We start from the raw sequence: 15764 nt of genomic DNA on the forward strand, positions 1-15764 counted from the left end.
CTAGCACATTTTCTGCTGGCCATACAAAAATACATCCGAAAATGAATTCTTTGCAGTTCATTGCTGGAATCCATGTAATTCATTTGGTAAGTTGTAGGAACTGGATACAGAAACGTGTAGACAGCGAAACTGAAAAACTGATCACGGATGCACAGTTTTTCACTAGTCATCGAGTCTTTTCCGCAATTCGATCGAAGAATTTTCGACACATCTCGTTCACTTTCGTTGTCGTCGACGACAACAGATGACTGATTGCCTTATAAGAACCTTTATGCTTGTATGCTCGGCATTATGTTATTATCACAAAGGAATTCAAAGGAGCCAAATGGTCAACTTTCGCATGGGGCACGCAATAAAGTAGTTTACATTGTTAGTTGCGTAAGTCATTCATTGCATGAGGTGACAGTCTTGATATGGTCGTAAACTCACAAGTGTGTTTTTTGAGCATCAAGCTGTGGTAGCTGTATCGTCGACCAGTGTAGAGTTTGTATATACGAGCCGAAGACGAGGTATGGAACTACACTGGTCAAAAAGGCAGTCGCCTAGAAAAATTGCTCATAACCACAAGGAGAGTTTGCGAGTATTTCAAAGCTGTTTCCGAATTTACAGTCCCCTTAAAACACTCTAAAAATGGAAATTAAAACGATTTCGGCTTTGTGTCATTTGACGAACATGGGGGCTCTATGTGAAAAGGAAATTGCCTTGAGAAAAAAATTATTAAAAAGTCGACCAATGAACTTTTCGTACAAGAACTGCTTTTTATTCAGAATTTCTGCTCTTAAATTCAAAATGCTGATGCTTTAGATGATATATCACATTTGTCGCCGTATTCCAAACATATTCTTCCGCTACTGGCATTCCCGGCCATCAGTCACCTCCGACAATCGATGCAATATCGTTGTTGTTAAGGAAATCCAAGTCTGGATCACTACCACTGCTAAAGTAAACCTAAGAACGAAAAAAGGATTTTCAGTCTCACAGGAATGTCTCCACACAGTTCGTTCCAAACTGACCTTTCTCAAATTCTCCTCGACATCCTCCACAGGATTTGCCACACTTTCATACACTCGAACGGATGGATTCGAATTTATCTTGAACAGTTCGCGACTGTTATCGGCCAGGCACGATAGATGCCGAACAGATTTCAGTAGCGGATTGCTGATTTTCTGGCTTTGCACTTTGGATTTCATCTGAAATTGCAATGCGGTCAAAATGTGACGTAACAACGTGAGATCAGACAAACTGCACCTTTTCCAATGTCTCCTCGCTGATGTGTTTCGTGCGTGAGAGAAATGTTGTGGTTTGCCGTTTGAGCATCCATAAAACATTCTGACATGTTGTTACGGCAGCATATGATTCGTAGTCGGTTGTGATCACTTCGAATAATATGGTGCCCATCAGTCCTGTACAAAGGATAAATTTTGATTTGAATTTATATTGTGGGAACAGCTAGTGTTTGAGATAGGAACGTTTCTCCCCTGACATGACCGACAGTGAAAGAAATGAAAGATTTGTCGTTAAGTGAGAATTTGGTGACTCATTCAACCGTTTTCCTCACTTTTGCTGATCGCTCAGTGTCAAAGTGCATGTCTTCCTGTAATAGATCACTTTCGCAGGGAGTATACTAGCCTGTAATGGTCAACTTTCGCAAAGGGCAGGCAATAAATATATTTGGATTTGAATTGTTGGCTTTTCCTTCCTATGAAGAATTGTTGTGGCAATTGCAGTCAACTGGGCTTGCTGACAAAACGACTCAGACAAACAAAAAATAAAAAGTTTTCCATGCTTACGTATCAACGGATAAGTGACTGTCATTTTGTTACACGCATTGCTATCGGGAACCGTCAACTTTCCAGCATAGCTGACTTTGTACGAAACATTGAGACTCTTCACATATCCTTCGGACGATTGTTCCAACAGATATTCGCCGGATCGACTGCCTTCCAGAAAATCATAGGTCATGCACGATGATTTGGTCGATGTCTCTTGTATCGCATACCATCTGCCGAGAAACTTTTACCGAACGAACGGAAATTGAGGTGTTAAATTAGCGGAACACTGAAACGAATTTCACGCAAAGGGAAACCGAATTTTACCTTTAGCATTTCAAAATGTTCAATTGGTTCGATGTACGGACATCGGCCAGGACTTATTGAGCTGATGCACTGACTGATTAGGCAGGAAACGATTAATAGCAAAACTGATTGAAACATTTTTTGAAACATTTTTGAAGAAAAACTATCACGAGAGGAGCTGAACGTGCGTTAAAACCGATTCGGTGTAAAGTACAAATTGAACTGAAGAGGTTGCAGTTTTTCGATTACATTTAAATAAAATGCACGCGCCAGGTATGTTCAGGTAATTAGTGAACGGGTCGATCCATATTTAACATTCTTCACCTCAATTCTCCGAACATTTTTTCTTTTCGTAACTGAAGAAGGTAGAAATGCTCCAATTAACATTCACCGTTAAAATTGGTTCAATGAAAGTTACCGAAATATGCGCAGAAATCGAAATTATTGGTCAAAGTCTCTGTGTGTGCTGCGGTGTTTGATATATAGTTCGATGAATCAGAAAGAAATTCGTTTTTGGTAAGTACTTTAGCCGATGGAACGGTAATTAGTTCAATTAGTTCGAAATGAATGTGACCTGAACTTCCGACAGTTGATTGCTTCACTTTCACTATCAAAAGACGTTTATTGTTTGGAAAGACGAAACAGTTTGTGATTTAGCGAAGTGATAAATTTTCCACAGCAATTCTAGTCGGGTGCTAGTTGTACTTTGGCTTGTATAGATCATTGTCAATGTCGTTTGAGATGTCAAATGAGCTGTCATTTTCACAAAGCTAATCACAATGCTACAAAGATTTATATGGACCTGTCATTGTTTGAGGTTAGCTTTGTGAAATTGACAACTCATTTGACACTATTTTGAGAGAAAAACCGTTATTTGACACTGATCTATTGGATGTAGAATTTTCAAAGAGTTGATAATAGATGGGCTGTTATGACCTCTCTGAAAATTTTATTTATTTTTATTTTAGATTGTGACTCCCAATTTGGGAGACAAGAGATTTATCGCCGTGTGTAGACAAGCCGAAGACGCTTTAGAAAGCCGATGCCGCTGAAAACTAATTTTGGCTCGATAAAATCCAGTTTTTAAAACTTATTTGAGTTCTGCGACTCTTTCTTGATCCAACAAAAATATAAAATTCAACAAACGGTTGTAGAAGGTGCTGTCAACCAAGATGGAAACCGATACGAAAATGGGAATAAGTCAGGGAAATCAGGCTAAACTAAATACATAAATCACATCCGACTGAGGCCCGTAACAACTTAAAATCATGTGTAAAGGAGAGGTATATAGGGAAATGATATGTTTGGTAAATAAAATTGTGGCGCCTCTACAGGCCAACCGAACTTTCCGAATTTAGTTTTGTCACGTTGCACACATACTGATTTCGTTTACGTCTACGTTTACGAAAAGACAAGTTGGTACGCCTGTGGCGAGATAGAAGGAACATTGGAATGACAGTTGTTTGTATGCAATTCTCTCATATTCTCTACTATAGGAGCCAACTGTCATTCACTGTCATTCTAGTGATCATTCTATCTCGCAACAGGCGTACCAACTTATCATTTCTCTGTTGGCTACACGATCGTCTCATACAATTTTGTAATGAAACTAGTTCAAAATCAGTGTTACCAACACAGGTCCTTCATAAACATTCAAAATTGTCGGAAAAGATCCGTCTGTCAAATTCGCAACCTTTTGGAAAACGTGAGACATTATGGCATCTCTATCCGATAAAAAGTGCGAAATTCAAATGTGTCCAAACGAAGTCAAAGTTTCTTTAGATTTAGAGTCATATCGCCAAAACTTCAGGTAATTTTATTAACTTTGGGAGCGGTCTCCGATTTTAATGAGTTATAGCTCGTTGTCGTCTTTCAAGTCTAAGAAACACGTATCTTTCACTTTTTCAACAAAAAAAAAATTCTGTGAGAAGCGTTCAAAACTTAGAGTAATTATACCTAGAGAGGAAATTTGTACGACGTAATGTAGTCCCAACATCAGTTTGTGTGAGATACTCATTTCGTATAATTTTACACCAAAACATGTATACGTTGACACTCTTTCGCTTTTGATAGTTCAATTTGCCCTCTGAATTAATAGGGCAAACGCACATACCAATAAACATTTCGTATGTTGGGACCAGATATTTTACGTAATTCTGTTCGAAATTTCCTCTCTGGGTATAATTACTCTTAGGTTCAAAAGTAAAGACATGTCAGAGGGTTCCAAAAACCGTTTTTCGGCAAAAAATCAAGAAAAAAATTATTTTAAATTTTTGCTATCTTGGACGAATGTCACGAGAGTTGTGACTAAAAATATAGCAGACCTTTACGTCACTTTTACGCACTAGTGCGTAAATGAATGTATGAAAATCCATTTAAGAACTGCTGCACAGGAAATTTAAAGAAAAGTAACGAACAAAAAACGCTGGTCCAACAGTAAGGACTTGTTGTGAACGGAGTTAATCCTAATAATTTCGCGATGACTCTAGTCAGATTGGTGAGTAATCCTGACTGATTTGTCAAAGTTTGCGTTGAACGTGTAACTCGTGGTGATCATGAGCACAGCGTTAAAATCCTTTTAGAAAGCGAATCGCGAAATCTACTATGCTCAATGCTCAATGTTTGATAAAAAATCGTTTACTTCATCCGCTTTTTTGCTAGAAATAAGAACTTTTTGGTACTATTAAGCAGAAACCAGAACCGGCAGTAATACACTCGTTACGATAAAGAAATATTTGAGTCAGTTAAGTCATGTTAAAAATGATTAAGTTACAAAGATTTGTCAGCCGACCCCACCGGTAGAAGATGCTCGTTACATATTACATTCAACTATTCCGTAGCCGGCAATATAGTAGTTCAATCAAACAATCAAAGTGTATACAAATAACCCCTACACGAATATAGAACTTCGCATTTTAATACAACCAAAATAGCCTTCCCTGCTTCTTTTATCTCACTTCAGTTAACTTTACGGTTTTCCGATTTTCCTTAAGCTTATTTTTGTTTATCTTCTTACAATACATGCCTTAACCCCCGAAGAAGAAGAATCGGGGTGGTGTGTATTAAAATTGATATATGTTCGAGGTTCGAGAGATGCGTGTATATATACACACAGCAAAATACATCTTGTGCCTACCCACCCTCTCAAAACCGTCTTAACAATTATGTAATTTCTTACGTTCACCTTTATAGCCACCGCAATACACAGAACAGAACACACAGAGTGAAGCCATTCTCCGAATGTTTTAAGCAGCAAAGAAGTTAAATATAAACAAAATACGGAAAACAATCGATTAATTTCTGTTTTCGGTGGCGCGTATACAACCCCAGACGGTGTCCCACAGGTCATTCGTTTGTCGACTTCTTCCTTACCGTTTCATCTTCTTCTTAGAAGACGAAATTTTCTACCGAATTGGGATACTATCACGGTACAAACGACGATTAAATGTGTGCCTTCTCGTTTACGAATCTGAAATATGTATCCTTTGAAGGGTGAACAACAATTCAAGCGAAAACATATTCAAGTATTTATTACTTTGCATACGTATGTAGTATATATACTACCTGGACGACTAAGTATTTAGACAACATTTCCGAATGGATCCCAAAATTTGAATGGTTGTTTGTGGAGGCATGGCATATTATAATAGTATAAAAGGTATAAAGACACGCGGGACCCCCCCTTTCTGTATCTATCGGTTTGCCGAATAAATCAAGTAGAAATTAATGGAAAATGTTTATTTAATTAGGAAAATGCCTTTAACGAATAATAAAATATTTAAATAATTATAACGTTAGCTCGATCGAGCGCTTATCACATCAATATAATTATTTCGAATTCTGAATGCAATAACCGTGGTGGTATATATTTATACACTACACAGTCCACACACACATACCCATCCACATAAAGGAAAGTCAACAACAATTCCACGGATACCACACGTTCATGTCAAAGTATTCGTATGGACATGCTTGTTTGTTGGTATATGTGAGTGGTAAGAGCTTTTCTAGGGGTGGTAGAGTCATATGTTTTTTCTCCTTTGTCCGAAACAATAAAAGTATTTGTATATAGCGCGAGCGTATGTACAACAATGCCAATTACGATTTAGTTAAGGATGTGTTGGTTTTTTTTTCGGAATGTATGGGGTTTCGGAGATTTCATTTGTTTTCGTACTTATGTAAAACATGGTAAATATACATCGTTCAGGTATGTCTGAGTATATATTCAAATTTGATGCGGAATTAAAATGTAAGATGGTCAATGACCATTGTTCAGTTGTTTGCTTGTTCTCTTATTTCGTTAATTTTCTATCGTTTGTTCGTGGCTTTGTTTAGGCAGAAAACACACGAGCAGTTTTGCGTTGCTAAGATCGACAATTAATTTGCATTTTACACAGGCTGTTTAAGTTGGAGAAAAAAGACAATATCATCATTTCGAGGGGTAAACGACTGGCCGAAATGGTGGCAAATCAATTACTAATTCCTTTTAATTTAATTGCTTTCAATTCCTTTTATTACTTCAATTACCGGATTAACACCTATACTTGCCGGATTCGCCATTCAATTCCTATAATTCCAATTAATTTCTACAATTACACGAATTTTCAAAATAGTTCCACGATATTTTCCGTTATTATTCAATTCCATTGCGACATATTTTTTTGGAGGAAATAGTTGGTGACTCCCTATAAATATAGTTGTCAAATAGAGACTAAAGTCAAAGTTAAAGGAGCGTTTTGTAATGAACAGATTATTTTGAACTTTCGACGAAACTAAAATTTGGAACAGCTATGTTGCAGCTTCCCGGATACTCCGGTAAATAATTGTAATTGATGGAAGCACAAGAAATTGATGGAGTTATAAGGAATTGACCGTAATTGATGGGAATACGTAAACTTGATGGAATTAAAAGGAATTGACTTAAATTGACTGGGAACAAATGAACGCATTGAACGTACGTTCACTTCTGCAATAGTTTTGTATGAAAATGATGCGAGGGGTAACCGACTCGGGTAATTGACTACACACCCTTAAAGGAATTGCCGGAGTATCCGGTAAATAATTGTAATTAATGGACATACGAGTAATTGATGGAATTATGAGGGATTGACCGGAATTGGCTGGAAATACGTTAAATTGCTACAGTCTTTTTTTTCGCTTTGAATAAATAAATTAAGATCGTTAAATTGTAGTGAAATTGAAAGTAAATTAGACGAAATACAGATAAGTATGATGATCGAAAAAAAAGTGCCAGGAATTTCCGATCCTTATCCTTATTTACTTTCAATTCCTTACAATTTAACGTATTTCCAGCCAATTCCGGTTAATTCCTTATAATTCCATCAATTTCTCGTATGTCCATTAATTACAATTATTTACCGGATACTCCGGCAATTCCTTTAAGGGTGTGTAGTCAATTACCCGAGTCGGTTACCCCTCGCATCATTTTCATACAAAAATATTGCAGAAGTGAACGTACGTTCAATGCGTTCATTTGTTTAATACTTTTGTGTGCAAAATCATGACATTGTCCACCCTTGTCATCTAGTCTTTTTTCCAACTTAAACGATCTATTTTTTATCTTATGTTATGAATCGTGTTACAATTGAAAACGCACCATAACTGTTCATAAATGATAATAAACTGTCGATCTCAGCAACTCAAAATTACTCGTGTGTTTTCGGAGTTTTTGACAGTTTTGTTATAGAGTTGATGGGTCTAAAAACAATAAAATTTGTGAAAAAAACAGTTTCGACCTCAGATATCGACGACGGTCACAGGCATCGTTGCATCGATATCCTTCACGAGACAGCCTAAGACAAGTGGTTGACGGTTTTACAAAAGGAAACAAATGGGAAAAACTTTCGGAACTAAAAAATCCTCAAAATCGAAGTCACTCTTCCGAAAACTAAAAGACATCGATGGCAGCCCAAGAAAACTTGATGGGAAAATCCTTAAAAATCGATGCAAACTTCGGCTTTAAAATATGAGGCTTCACAGCAATATAGCAAATGCTTCAATCTAAAGGAGCCATTCATAAAAAGCGAACGCTAAAAATTGTTTTTCTCAATCCCTTCAATCCCTTAGAAGTGTGCTGTGCATACTAAGTAAGTACGAAGAGTTCTAGATCTAGAACTTAATTTCGATGTTTATTTGAAACAAGACGTAGTTTTGATCAAAAATCTAGTACTTCAACAAACACACATTCGAACTTTGAAGCTGCCACTTCGAGTGCATTTTGAAAGAAATCATTTTTTCCTAGGTGCATGACCAGTGGACGACTGAAATATGATTAGTGTTAGAGTTAGTTGTTGATATTAGTCGGAACAAATTGAATAATTCATACGAAAAATAACTGAAAATCTTCGGAAGGAGACTGCATCTGCATGTTGAAACCCATGTTATGAATTCCTTCTTCGAAGTAGGAGTCATTTTGGCGATTATGGTCGATATGTGAAGTATTCACCGGATCTCCACCTTCCTTTCGTTTGAATTCTTCGATCAAATCGGGTGTTATGTCGAACTGGCTAACCCACGAATTTTCAGAGTCTGGATAACCAGACCATTTGACGAAGTATTCAAACTGAAAATCAAATTTACTCAATCACCAGGCAACTAAATGTCAGACTTGAATTTCAACCTTTGTTCCGACTTTCCTTTGCCGTAAAATACGGTCCACTGAGAAGACATTCGGGTCACCGAGTAGTATCGGCTTGCGTTTTCCTTTTTTCTCTCCTTTTCCCATTTAAACCAAATTGAAAACTATGCTCGGTATGACGGAAAGCTTTTTTATTGCCTATGCATAGGCTACTTTGAACGCACGACTCTATAATGTACTGCACTGCTGCAACCGTTAAAAGAAGATGTTTGATTATGTTCACTAATGCTGCTCCAATTTTGTTGGTTGTAATTACAGTATAGGTTTGCAACCACTGTCTGGCGAGCTATTTTAATGTTTAAATTAGAAAATAAATCATTTCATTGCATACAAAGCGAATGCGCATCAACACCGTCGAATCGAGTCGTATTCCTTCTCTGGATTTATTAACATTTACGGGACACTTCATTTGCATATATGACCGTACAGAAAGGACAAATTTCGTTTCCTACATTCGAATGTGTAATGGGCATTCACATATACCACCACCGGTCAACCCCTTTTCCTCTTTAATATGTTTATGAACCTTTAATGGAACTCATGGACATTCGAACGAAGTGTCCGGTTAATGTGCAGATGTGTCTTTTTATAGGACGTTTGGGTTTGACGTTGACCTATACACGCGCTAAAAGTGAAAATCCTGTTCAACAGCCCGTTGGTGTACCATTCATGAATGGACATTTTACCTTCGAGTCATGGGCGAAATATTGACCGAGAAGTGGTTTTCAATTATGGATTGTTTGTGTACGGAAAATGGATGAAAAATCGGTCTCTGTAAATTCACTGTAACCTATTCTGGGACGTATACATCATAATGATGTCTTTGGCTGTGTCAATTAAACTCTTCCCATCGTGGTGTCCATTCATGTAAACAAGACAAAGCCAACTTTATGCAAAAACCATTTCCGGTAACCCTTTCACCACTCCTTTCATCAACATGAAACTGGACTGGTCAACACTGAACATTCAGAAATCTGGCCATATTTTCCCCTAACCTGTCACATACCGTTACTCATCTGTTATCGACACCAACGACGAAAATAATGACAAAGTCTGGGTAACATGGTCCTTTATATAGGAAAATGCATGTTTAAAACAATTGAAGTACAAGATTTGAAATAAACCGATTAAAGATACTTTGATCTATGGAGGTAATAGACCCGATAACAATACTGGTCATATGCTTGCAGATTGTGTAAATTTATGTAATTTCTTTAATGGTTTTACTTAAAAAAAAAATTGGTTCTGAGAAATCATCAAAAAACGAAAATTTTTCCGCCTAAATGTAGGCTACCAATTTCCATAGGGTACATTGCTTGTTGGTTTATAATCTGTTCTCAGCATTCTGAATTAAGTATTAAATCTAGAAAACGACAAAAGCCAAGGTCAAGAGGCTTCGAGAAATGATTTTCATGTAAAATCCAAGTTTGTTTTCTTTGTACAAATTCGTCATTTCCCGCAACTTCCCAGCTAAAACCTGAAAGCCTAAAAATTCGAATGAATGAATGGGGAGCGTGAAGATCATTCATTGTCGGAAACTACACTGGAAATGAAACCTTCAGTAGTGGGTACTGCCTATTAATTCTAGAGGTGTGCGTGCTGGCTAAAAACTCCGATACAACCAGTTCAAAACACCTCTAATTTATTCATTGTACATCGTACCTCGTACATACTAAATACGTATTTAACATCCGACTCCACATAAAATCAGAACTATCAAAACTACACAGAAATTGCATTCGGAAGTGATTCGATACCATTTTCTATCTTATAAAAATGGAGTGTCTAAATTGAGATTTATATGTCCGGTCTTCAATACAGCATTGAGGTGTTCCCTTTGATGGAAACTGGACAGATCAACACTCAACATTCAGATAGACTAAAACTCAGGGACTATTGTTGGGCAAATATCTTCCCATTTTTCCTTAAATTTTTGAAATATTTTTTTTGTGCGTGAAAATCTGGAAAAATGTGGGAAAATATGGGAAAAATTAAGAAAATGATTTCCTAAAAAAACTGAAAGAGTTGCGGGAAATAAACATTTTGTAACAAGAAAGCACGGGAGAGACAAACCTGGAGTTTAATCAAAAATCATTTTGCAAACATGGAGTCATACTTGGCTCCGCAACTCATGAGTAAACAAGTTTAGTTTCTTTGTACAAATTTACCATTTCCTGCAACTCTCTGCTAAAACTCGAAGGCCTAAAAGTGTCTAACTCGTTCAAAAAAAAAAAAAAACGTCGGCCCACACTTCTAATTTATTCTCTGTGTTCAAATCAGTACCACAGTACCAGTTACCTCAGTACGTAATTAACAACTACGGGCTTCCGTCAGAATGACACAAAAATTGCATTCGGAAATGATTCGACACCATTTCCCATCTACTTCGAGTTACAAAAATAGAATCTCTAAATTGAGATTTATGTGTCCATTCTTCAATACAACATTGAGCTGTTTCCCTTTGATTGAATTATCAAAATTTGTTTTCATCAGCGAAAAAAAAAAACGGAAACGAAAAACCAACCCGAACCAGCGAAAGTGAAACGGGCCCATAAATTTATGAATTCTCAATGCCCCCGTTTACATTATGCCGGGTAATTTTTCTTCGCATTACATTTACCTAATAAAAACTAAATGGAAATAACCAACCACCATGTGTATTACACCAGCCCGTTATATATATGTAGATACAGAGATGTAGGATGGATACATACATGTGGCCATTATTTTCGATTTCAATATTTATATGGTGCTCGCATACATTTTCCCAAAAATTTATCCATTCGAAGCATAAAAAGCCCGTATAAAACACATTACTGTCGCTGTATATCTCGATTACTTTTAGACCGTCCGACACATTTGGGTTTTCCCTTTTTTTTATTTGTGACTTAGGACTTTATACGTTCACATGTGTGCACACACAAAGTGACTGTAATGTTTAGATATGCTACCGTATTATAGAGAGAGACGATTTTCAGAAAGATATTACTTATGCCCCCGGTTTTATATCTTCGAGAAGCTCAACGTGGTGCCAATGCCAAATCTATATATGTACAAACATACAACCCTTCTCATACCTATACTACCCGGTAGTAGTGGGTTCGGGTGTTTCTGTTTGTGTTTATAATATTTCCTTGATTTTTTCTCAACTTAGGCTCTCTGCGTCTTGGATAAAAGAGTTCCATTTACAGTACCCTCTGACTATGTTGATGGTTAAATTGGATGCCAACAAAAAAACAGAAAAAATTCTTCTCTCAGTCGGAAAATAAACAAACAAACAAAATCTCCAGCGAAAATGTTTTTCTTACGGTTTTGGCTCTTCACAATAAATTATTTTTTAGCCAACAACACACATACCAAAAAAATGGTTGAAATCAAATTTTTGCCACCAAATCGAATGACAATTCGGTAGAATTTATTGCAGCAGTGTTTCTCGACTGCACTAATCCAATTCATGCATACGTTTCGATGTTGTTTTGTTTTGCATTTTGTCACTGGCTCTAGACTGTTTCCATTCGAATATGGTACGAATGGGAGGCTACGGTAAATATTAATTGAAATCATAACATACAGCGGATGCCAGTGAAATTTAGACGATAATTTGCTTCAGCTGTTTTTCAGCTGGTCAACTCATCCAAACACATTGTTCGTCGTAAGTCGTAACTATTTCGCAGACTTAAACAATTACACGCACTTTTGTTTGTACGAGTGAATCAGCTCGGAAACAGTGCCAGTGTCCGCTTTTATAGCATATACGTTAGACCAAGCCTCGATCTGTTACGAAAAACAGCGCAAAAAAAGTCGTTCAAATAAATGTATATTTTCGCCACGATTTTCGTTAATATTCACTAAATATTCTCACTTTTGTTAGTATGATATCAACGAACATTGACTCATAGTAGAGTATGCATGAACGGTGTAGACTGGTCTAAAGATATGGTACCGCATGCGTATTTTGTTAGCGGAGTTTGTTCTCCCGCAAGTTCTTATAATGTCACAGTTAGTTTCCACTTTCATTCCGTATTGTGTCCAAACAAAAAAATGAAGGCTTGGCCTAGGTAAACGGAGTGATTTGTTCATGCCTTGATGCGTGACAAACATTTGCCAAGAATGACCAAAAAATACGCCCGTAAATTTTTAAAGAATTGACAAGTAGTCTGAGTATATAAAATTTATTGATTGATAATTTGTTGGAAGTCAATATTCTTTATCCCGCACAAAGTCATTGAACGAGAACAGAAAATTAATAAATAAATCTTATTAGTCGAGGGTTGCTTGTCGTAGATGTGAATATACATCCATTCTTCACGAAATGTCCTCATGTTTACAAAACTTCTAGCAAGGGATTCTTTTGAAATAATTAAAAAATTAAAAACTTCAATTAACACCGTCAGACTATTCGAAATGATGAAATTTCATTTTTCTTATAATTCGCTAATGGGACATGTCCCATTTCTGCATTTAACTATTCATTTACGTTCAATGGTTCGAAAGGAGTGATAAAAAATGAGCTAGGGTGGTAAACTTGAACGATAAAAAGACATGCGTGAAAAAGTTTACTTTTCGCAGCGGCATTGCAGAAAAGTTAAAAAAACAACAGATTTCGTTTCGTTTGGAACGACAATGTAACTGTGTGAGTGGGTTTTACTTCTCCTGCTTTCGACAAACTAGATTTCAGTAGAACAAATTTTTGGGAACATCTGGAATATGGAATGTTAAAGCACAGAACTTGAAGCGCAGAATATAAATAGCGGTTTAGTTTTCAGATTTTTATTTCTTATATGACATTGTTGCACAGCAAGACGGATGTGGTACCATATCTTTAGATCACTCTGCACCTAAATCAAAAAAATAATTAATTGCAACAGAAAAGCTCGCAGAAAAGCTATTTACATTTATATGACTCGCTTTTTAGTGGTATTCTATAAAATACGTATTAAATAGACATCTCGTACCGATAAAATAATATCCTCGATGTTAGCCAGATCATCTTGGTGATAAATAAAATATCTTTCATCTCAGCCAACATCTCATAACGATAAGGAAAATATCTTTGTTGTTTATCGTCATCTCACACATAGATAAAAGAACGTTGTCGAGAGACATCAATGATGCTATTTTATCGATACTAGATGCTGGTAAATATCATAGCTGATGTACTAATATCACTTTGTAAGATTTCGATAAATATCAAAGAAGTAGTTAGAGATATTGACAAACATCAAAAATGTTTTGTTTTTCGAATGATAAAATTATTCGCCTTTGACGAGGAACCGAACTTTTGTAGATGTAGTACCCAACATCTTATAATGATAAAGGTGACGAGGAACCGAGGAAAAAACATAACTTCTATAGATTTAACATCCAACACCTTAAATCATTTTAAAATTGATTTATTGATAAATTTGAATTTTTTTTGATGAGTGAAATAAGATAAACTAGAAGTGAGAACCCCCTCGGACCAAGGTACTCAAACTAATGATGGCTTTTCAAAGCTCATCACTGCTGAGCCCTAAAAAATTTATTCGGTGGAAGTGCATAAACATTGAAATAAATGCGTTTCCGGCGAAAAAAGATATTTTCAAATGTACGTCAACTTTCTAGGTAGAATTCAAGGTTCTTTCAGAACTTTGGGTAGAATGGACGTTCTCCATGCGATAAATCACAAAATTTATGCAATTCTTGCGATAATGTCTCATTGCTAACTTCATCTTCTATGTGGAATTACGTGGAAAAAGAGCGCAACTCAACAGTTTCCAGATGAAAAGCGTATTTCTTCACATACGGTTAATCATCTGTTATCGATAACGACGACAAAAATAATGACAAGCTCTGTTTAACATAGTTCTTTTATATAGGAAAATATATGTTAAAAAAATTGAAGTACAAGATTTGAAATCAACAGATTAAAAATACTTTGATACATGGAGGTAACACACCAGATAATAATACCGGTCATATGCTTGACGTCTGTGACGTTAAACAAACGAGGTAAAAGATTTTGCATAGAACGCTACGCGAAACTTTAATCATAAGAAGTACCAGATTTTACCGACCGATAATACTACGATACGCTGAGCGAAATTGACAACGAGTCGAAAGCGAGCTTTTCATTTACAATTGTCCCAAAGGACAATTTTTGATGCAGGAGGTTCTAAAACACCGAGTGAGTTGGCGAGTGTAACAAAATGTTTCTGAATTAACAAATTACGTAATCAGCAATCAGCATCCGTTCTATTCACGTAAATTGAACCGACAATACTCTTCACTTAATATTAACAAGGATTTTTCGAAGTAGACCGACAGGTCACTTTGATTTGACTCCCTTATGAGCCAAAGATTCGAAATCTACTCAGTATCGTCACACTATCTATTTGGCAAAAATAGTGTCTGTATATTGACACCTTCATTTTCGAACGCTAAGAAGACCCCAACGATGATCGAAACTGTGTACTATCTCAGCCTACATTGAACAAAAGGATAAGAAGCCAGCAAAAGGTTGGGATACCCATCTGATGTTGGCAACGTCTTTAAACGTTAAATGGTGAGCTCTGACTAGTGTTCACTTATGTAGCAAATTGTATGTTAAAACAAATGAAGTAAAAGATTTTGCACCGATACGCTACGCGATTAATCAAAAGAAGTAACAGATTTGCCCAATGTTACGATTGTAAAATTTCAATATTCTTTTCAAGTTTTGCTGAAAGCATTGCACCAACAATCCTTTTAACATTGCACAAAAAATGTGGCATATGAGACATGGACTACATATACATGTTAGTGTTCATGTGAATTGAATTTCAAATTGAAAAATGGTCACAGAAGGTAAAATCCCATACAACATCCGAAGAAATTACCCATTCAAAATCTGAAATCATTTTAAATGTATCAGTTGCACATTAAAAAATGAAAATAAAAAATCCGAAATAAAGGAGCAACCAAAGGGATTCGATAGTTTGATTAATGTTCTTTCATTTCAGAGATGGAACAGAACCCGAATAAAAAACGAATTATTTCTCTCCGTCACC

At 36.3% G+C, this 15764-nt stretch overlaps 2 protein-coding genes across 2 annotated transcripts; both read right to left on the minus strand.

The window, feature by feature from the left end:
* Positions 1-744: 744 nt before the first annotated feature.
* On the minus strand, positions 745-2287 carry LOC119075944 (apolipoprotein D-like). The gene is made up of 5 exons (XM_037182507.1): positions 2097-2287; positions 1791-2013; positions 1249-1403; positions 1014-1190; positions 745-948 (listed from the first exon to the last, which is right to left on the minus strand). The coding sequence occupies exons 1-5, from the start codon at positions 2223-2225 to the stop codon at positions 868-870; spliced, it is 765 nt and encodes a 254-aa protein (XP_037038402.1). The 5' UTR covers positions 2226-2287; the 3' UTR covers positions 745-867.
* A 5926-nt stretch (positions 2288-8213) lies between these two features.
* On the minus strand, positions 8214-8886 carry LOC119075945 (chromobox protein homolog 3-like). Its single transcript, XM_037182508.1, has 3 exons — positions 8719-8886; positions 8425-8661; positions 8214-8359 (listed from the first exon to the last, which is right to left on the minus strand). The coding sequence occupies exons 1-3, from the start codon at positions 8821-8823 to the stop codon at positions 8327-8329; spliced, it is 375 nt and encodes a 124-aa protein (XP_037038403.1). The 5' UTR covers positions 8824-8886; the 3' UTR covers positions 8214-8326.
* Between the last annotated feature and the right edge of the window lie 6878 nt (positions 8887-15764).

This window comes from Bradysia coprophila, unplaced genomic scaffold (genome assembly GCF_014529535.1).
Source record: "Bradysia coprophila strain Holo2 unplaced genomic scaffold, BU_Bcop_v1 contig_232, whole genome shotgun sequence".
Lineage (NCBI taxonomy): Eukaryota > Metazoa > Arthropoda > Insecta > Diptera > Sciaridae > Bradysia > Bradysia coprophila.

Bases quoted from the DNA above. Each gene is read 5' to 3' on its own strand.
- LOC119075944 (XM_037182507.1), bottom strand. From the start codon at position 2,225: ATGTTTCAAAAAATGTTTCAATCAGTTTTGCTATTAATCGTTTCCTGC. The intron at 1,191-1,248 runs GTGCAGTTTGTC...TTGCAATTTCAG, and splicing joins GCGAGGAGACATTGGAAAAG to ATGAAATCCAAAGTGCAAAG. The intron at 949-1,013 runs GTCAGTTTGGAA...TTTCGTTCTTAG, and splicing joins TCGAGGAGAATTTGAGAAAG to GTTTACTTTAGCAGTGGTAG.
- LOC119075945 (XM_037182508.1), bottom strand. From the start codon at position 8,823: ATGGGAAAAGGAGAGAAAAAAGGAAAACGCAAGCCGATACTACTCGGT. The intron at 8,662-8,718 runs GTTGAAATTCAA...TTTGATTTTCAG, and splicing joins AAAGGAAAGTCGGAACAAAG to TTTGAATACTTCGTCAAATG. The intron at 8,360-8,424 runs GTATGAATTATT...ATCATATTTCAG, and splicing joins AAGATTTTCAGTTATTTTTC to TCGTCCACTGGTCATGCACC.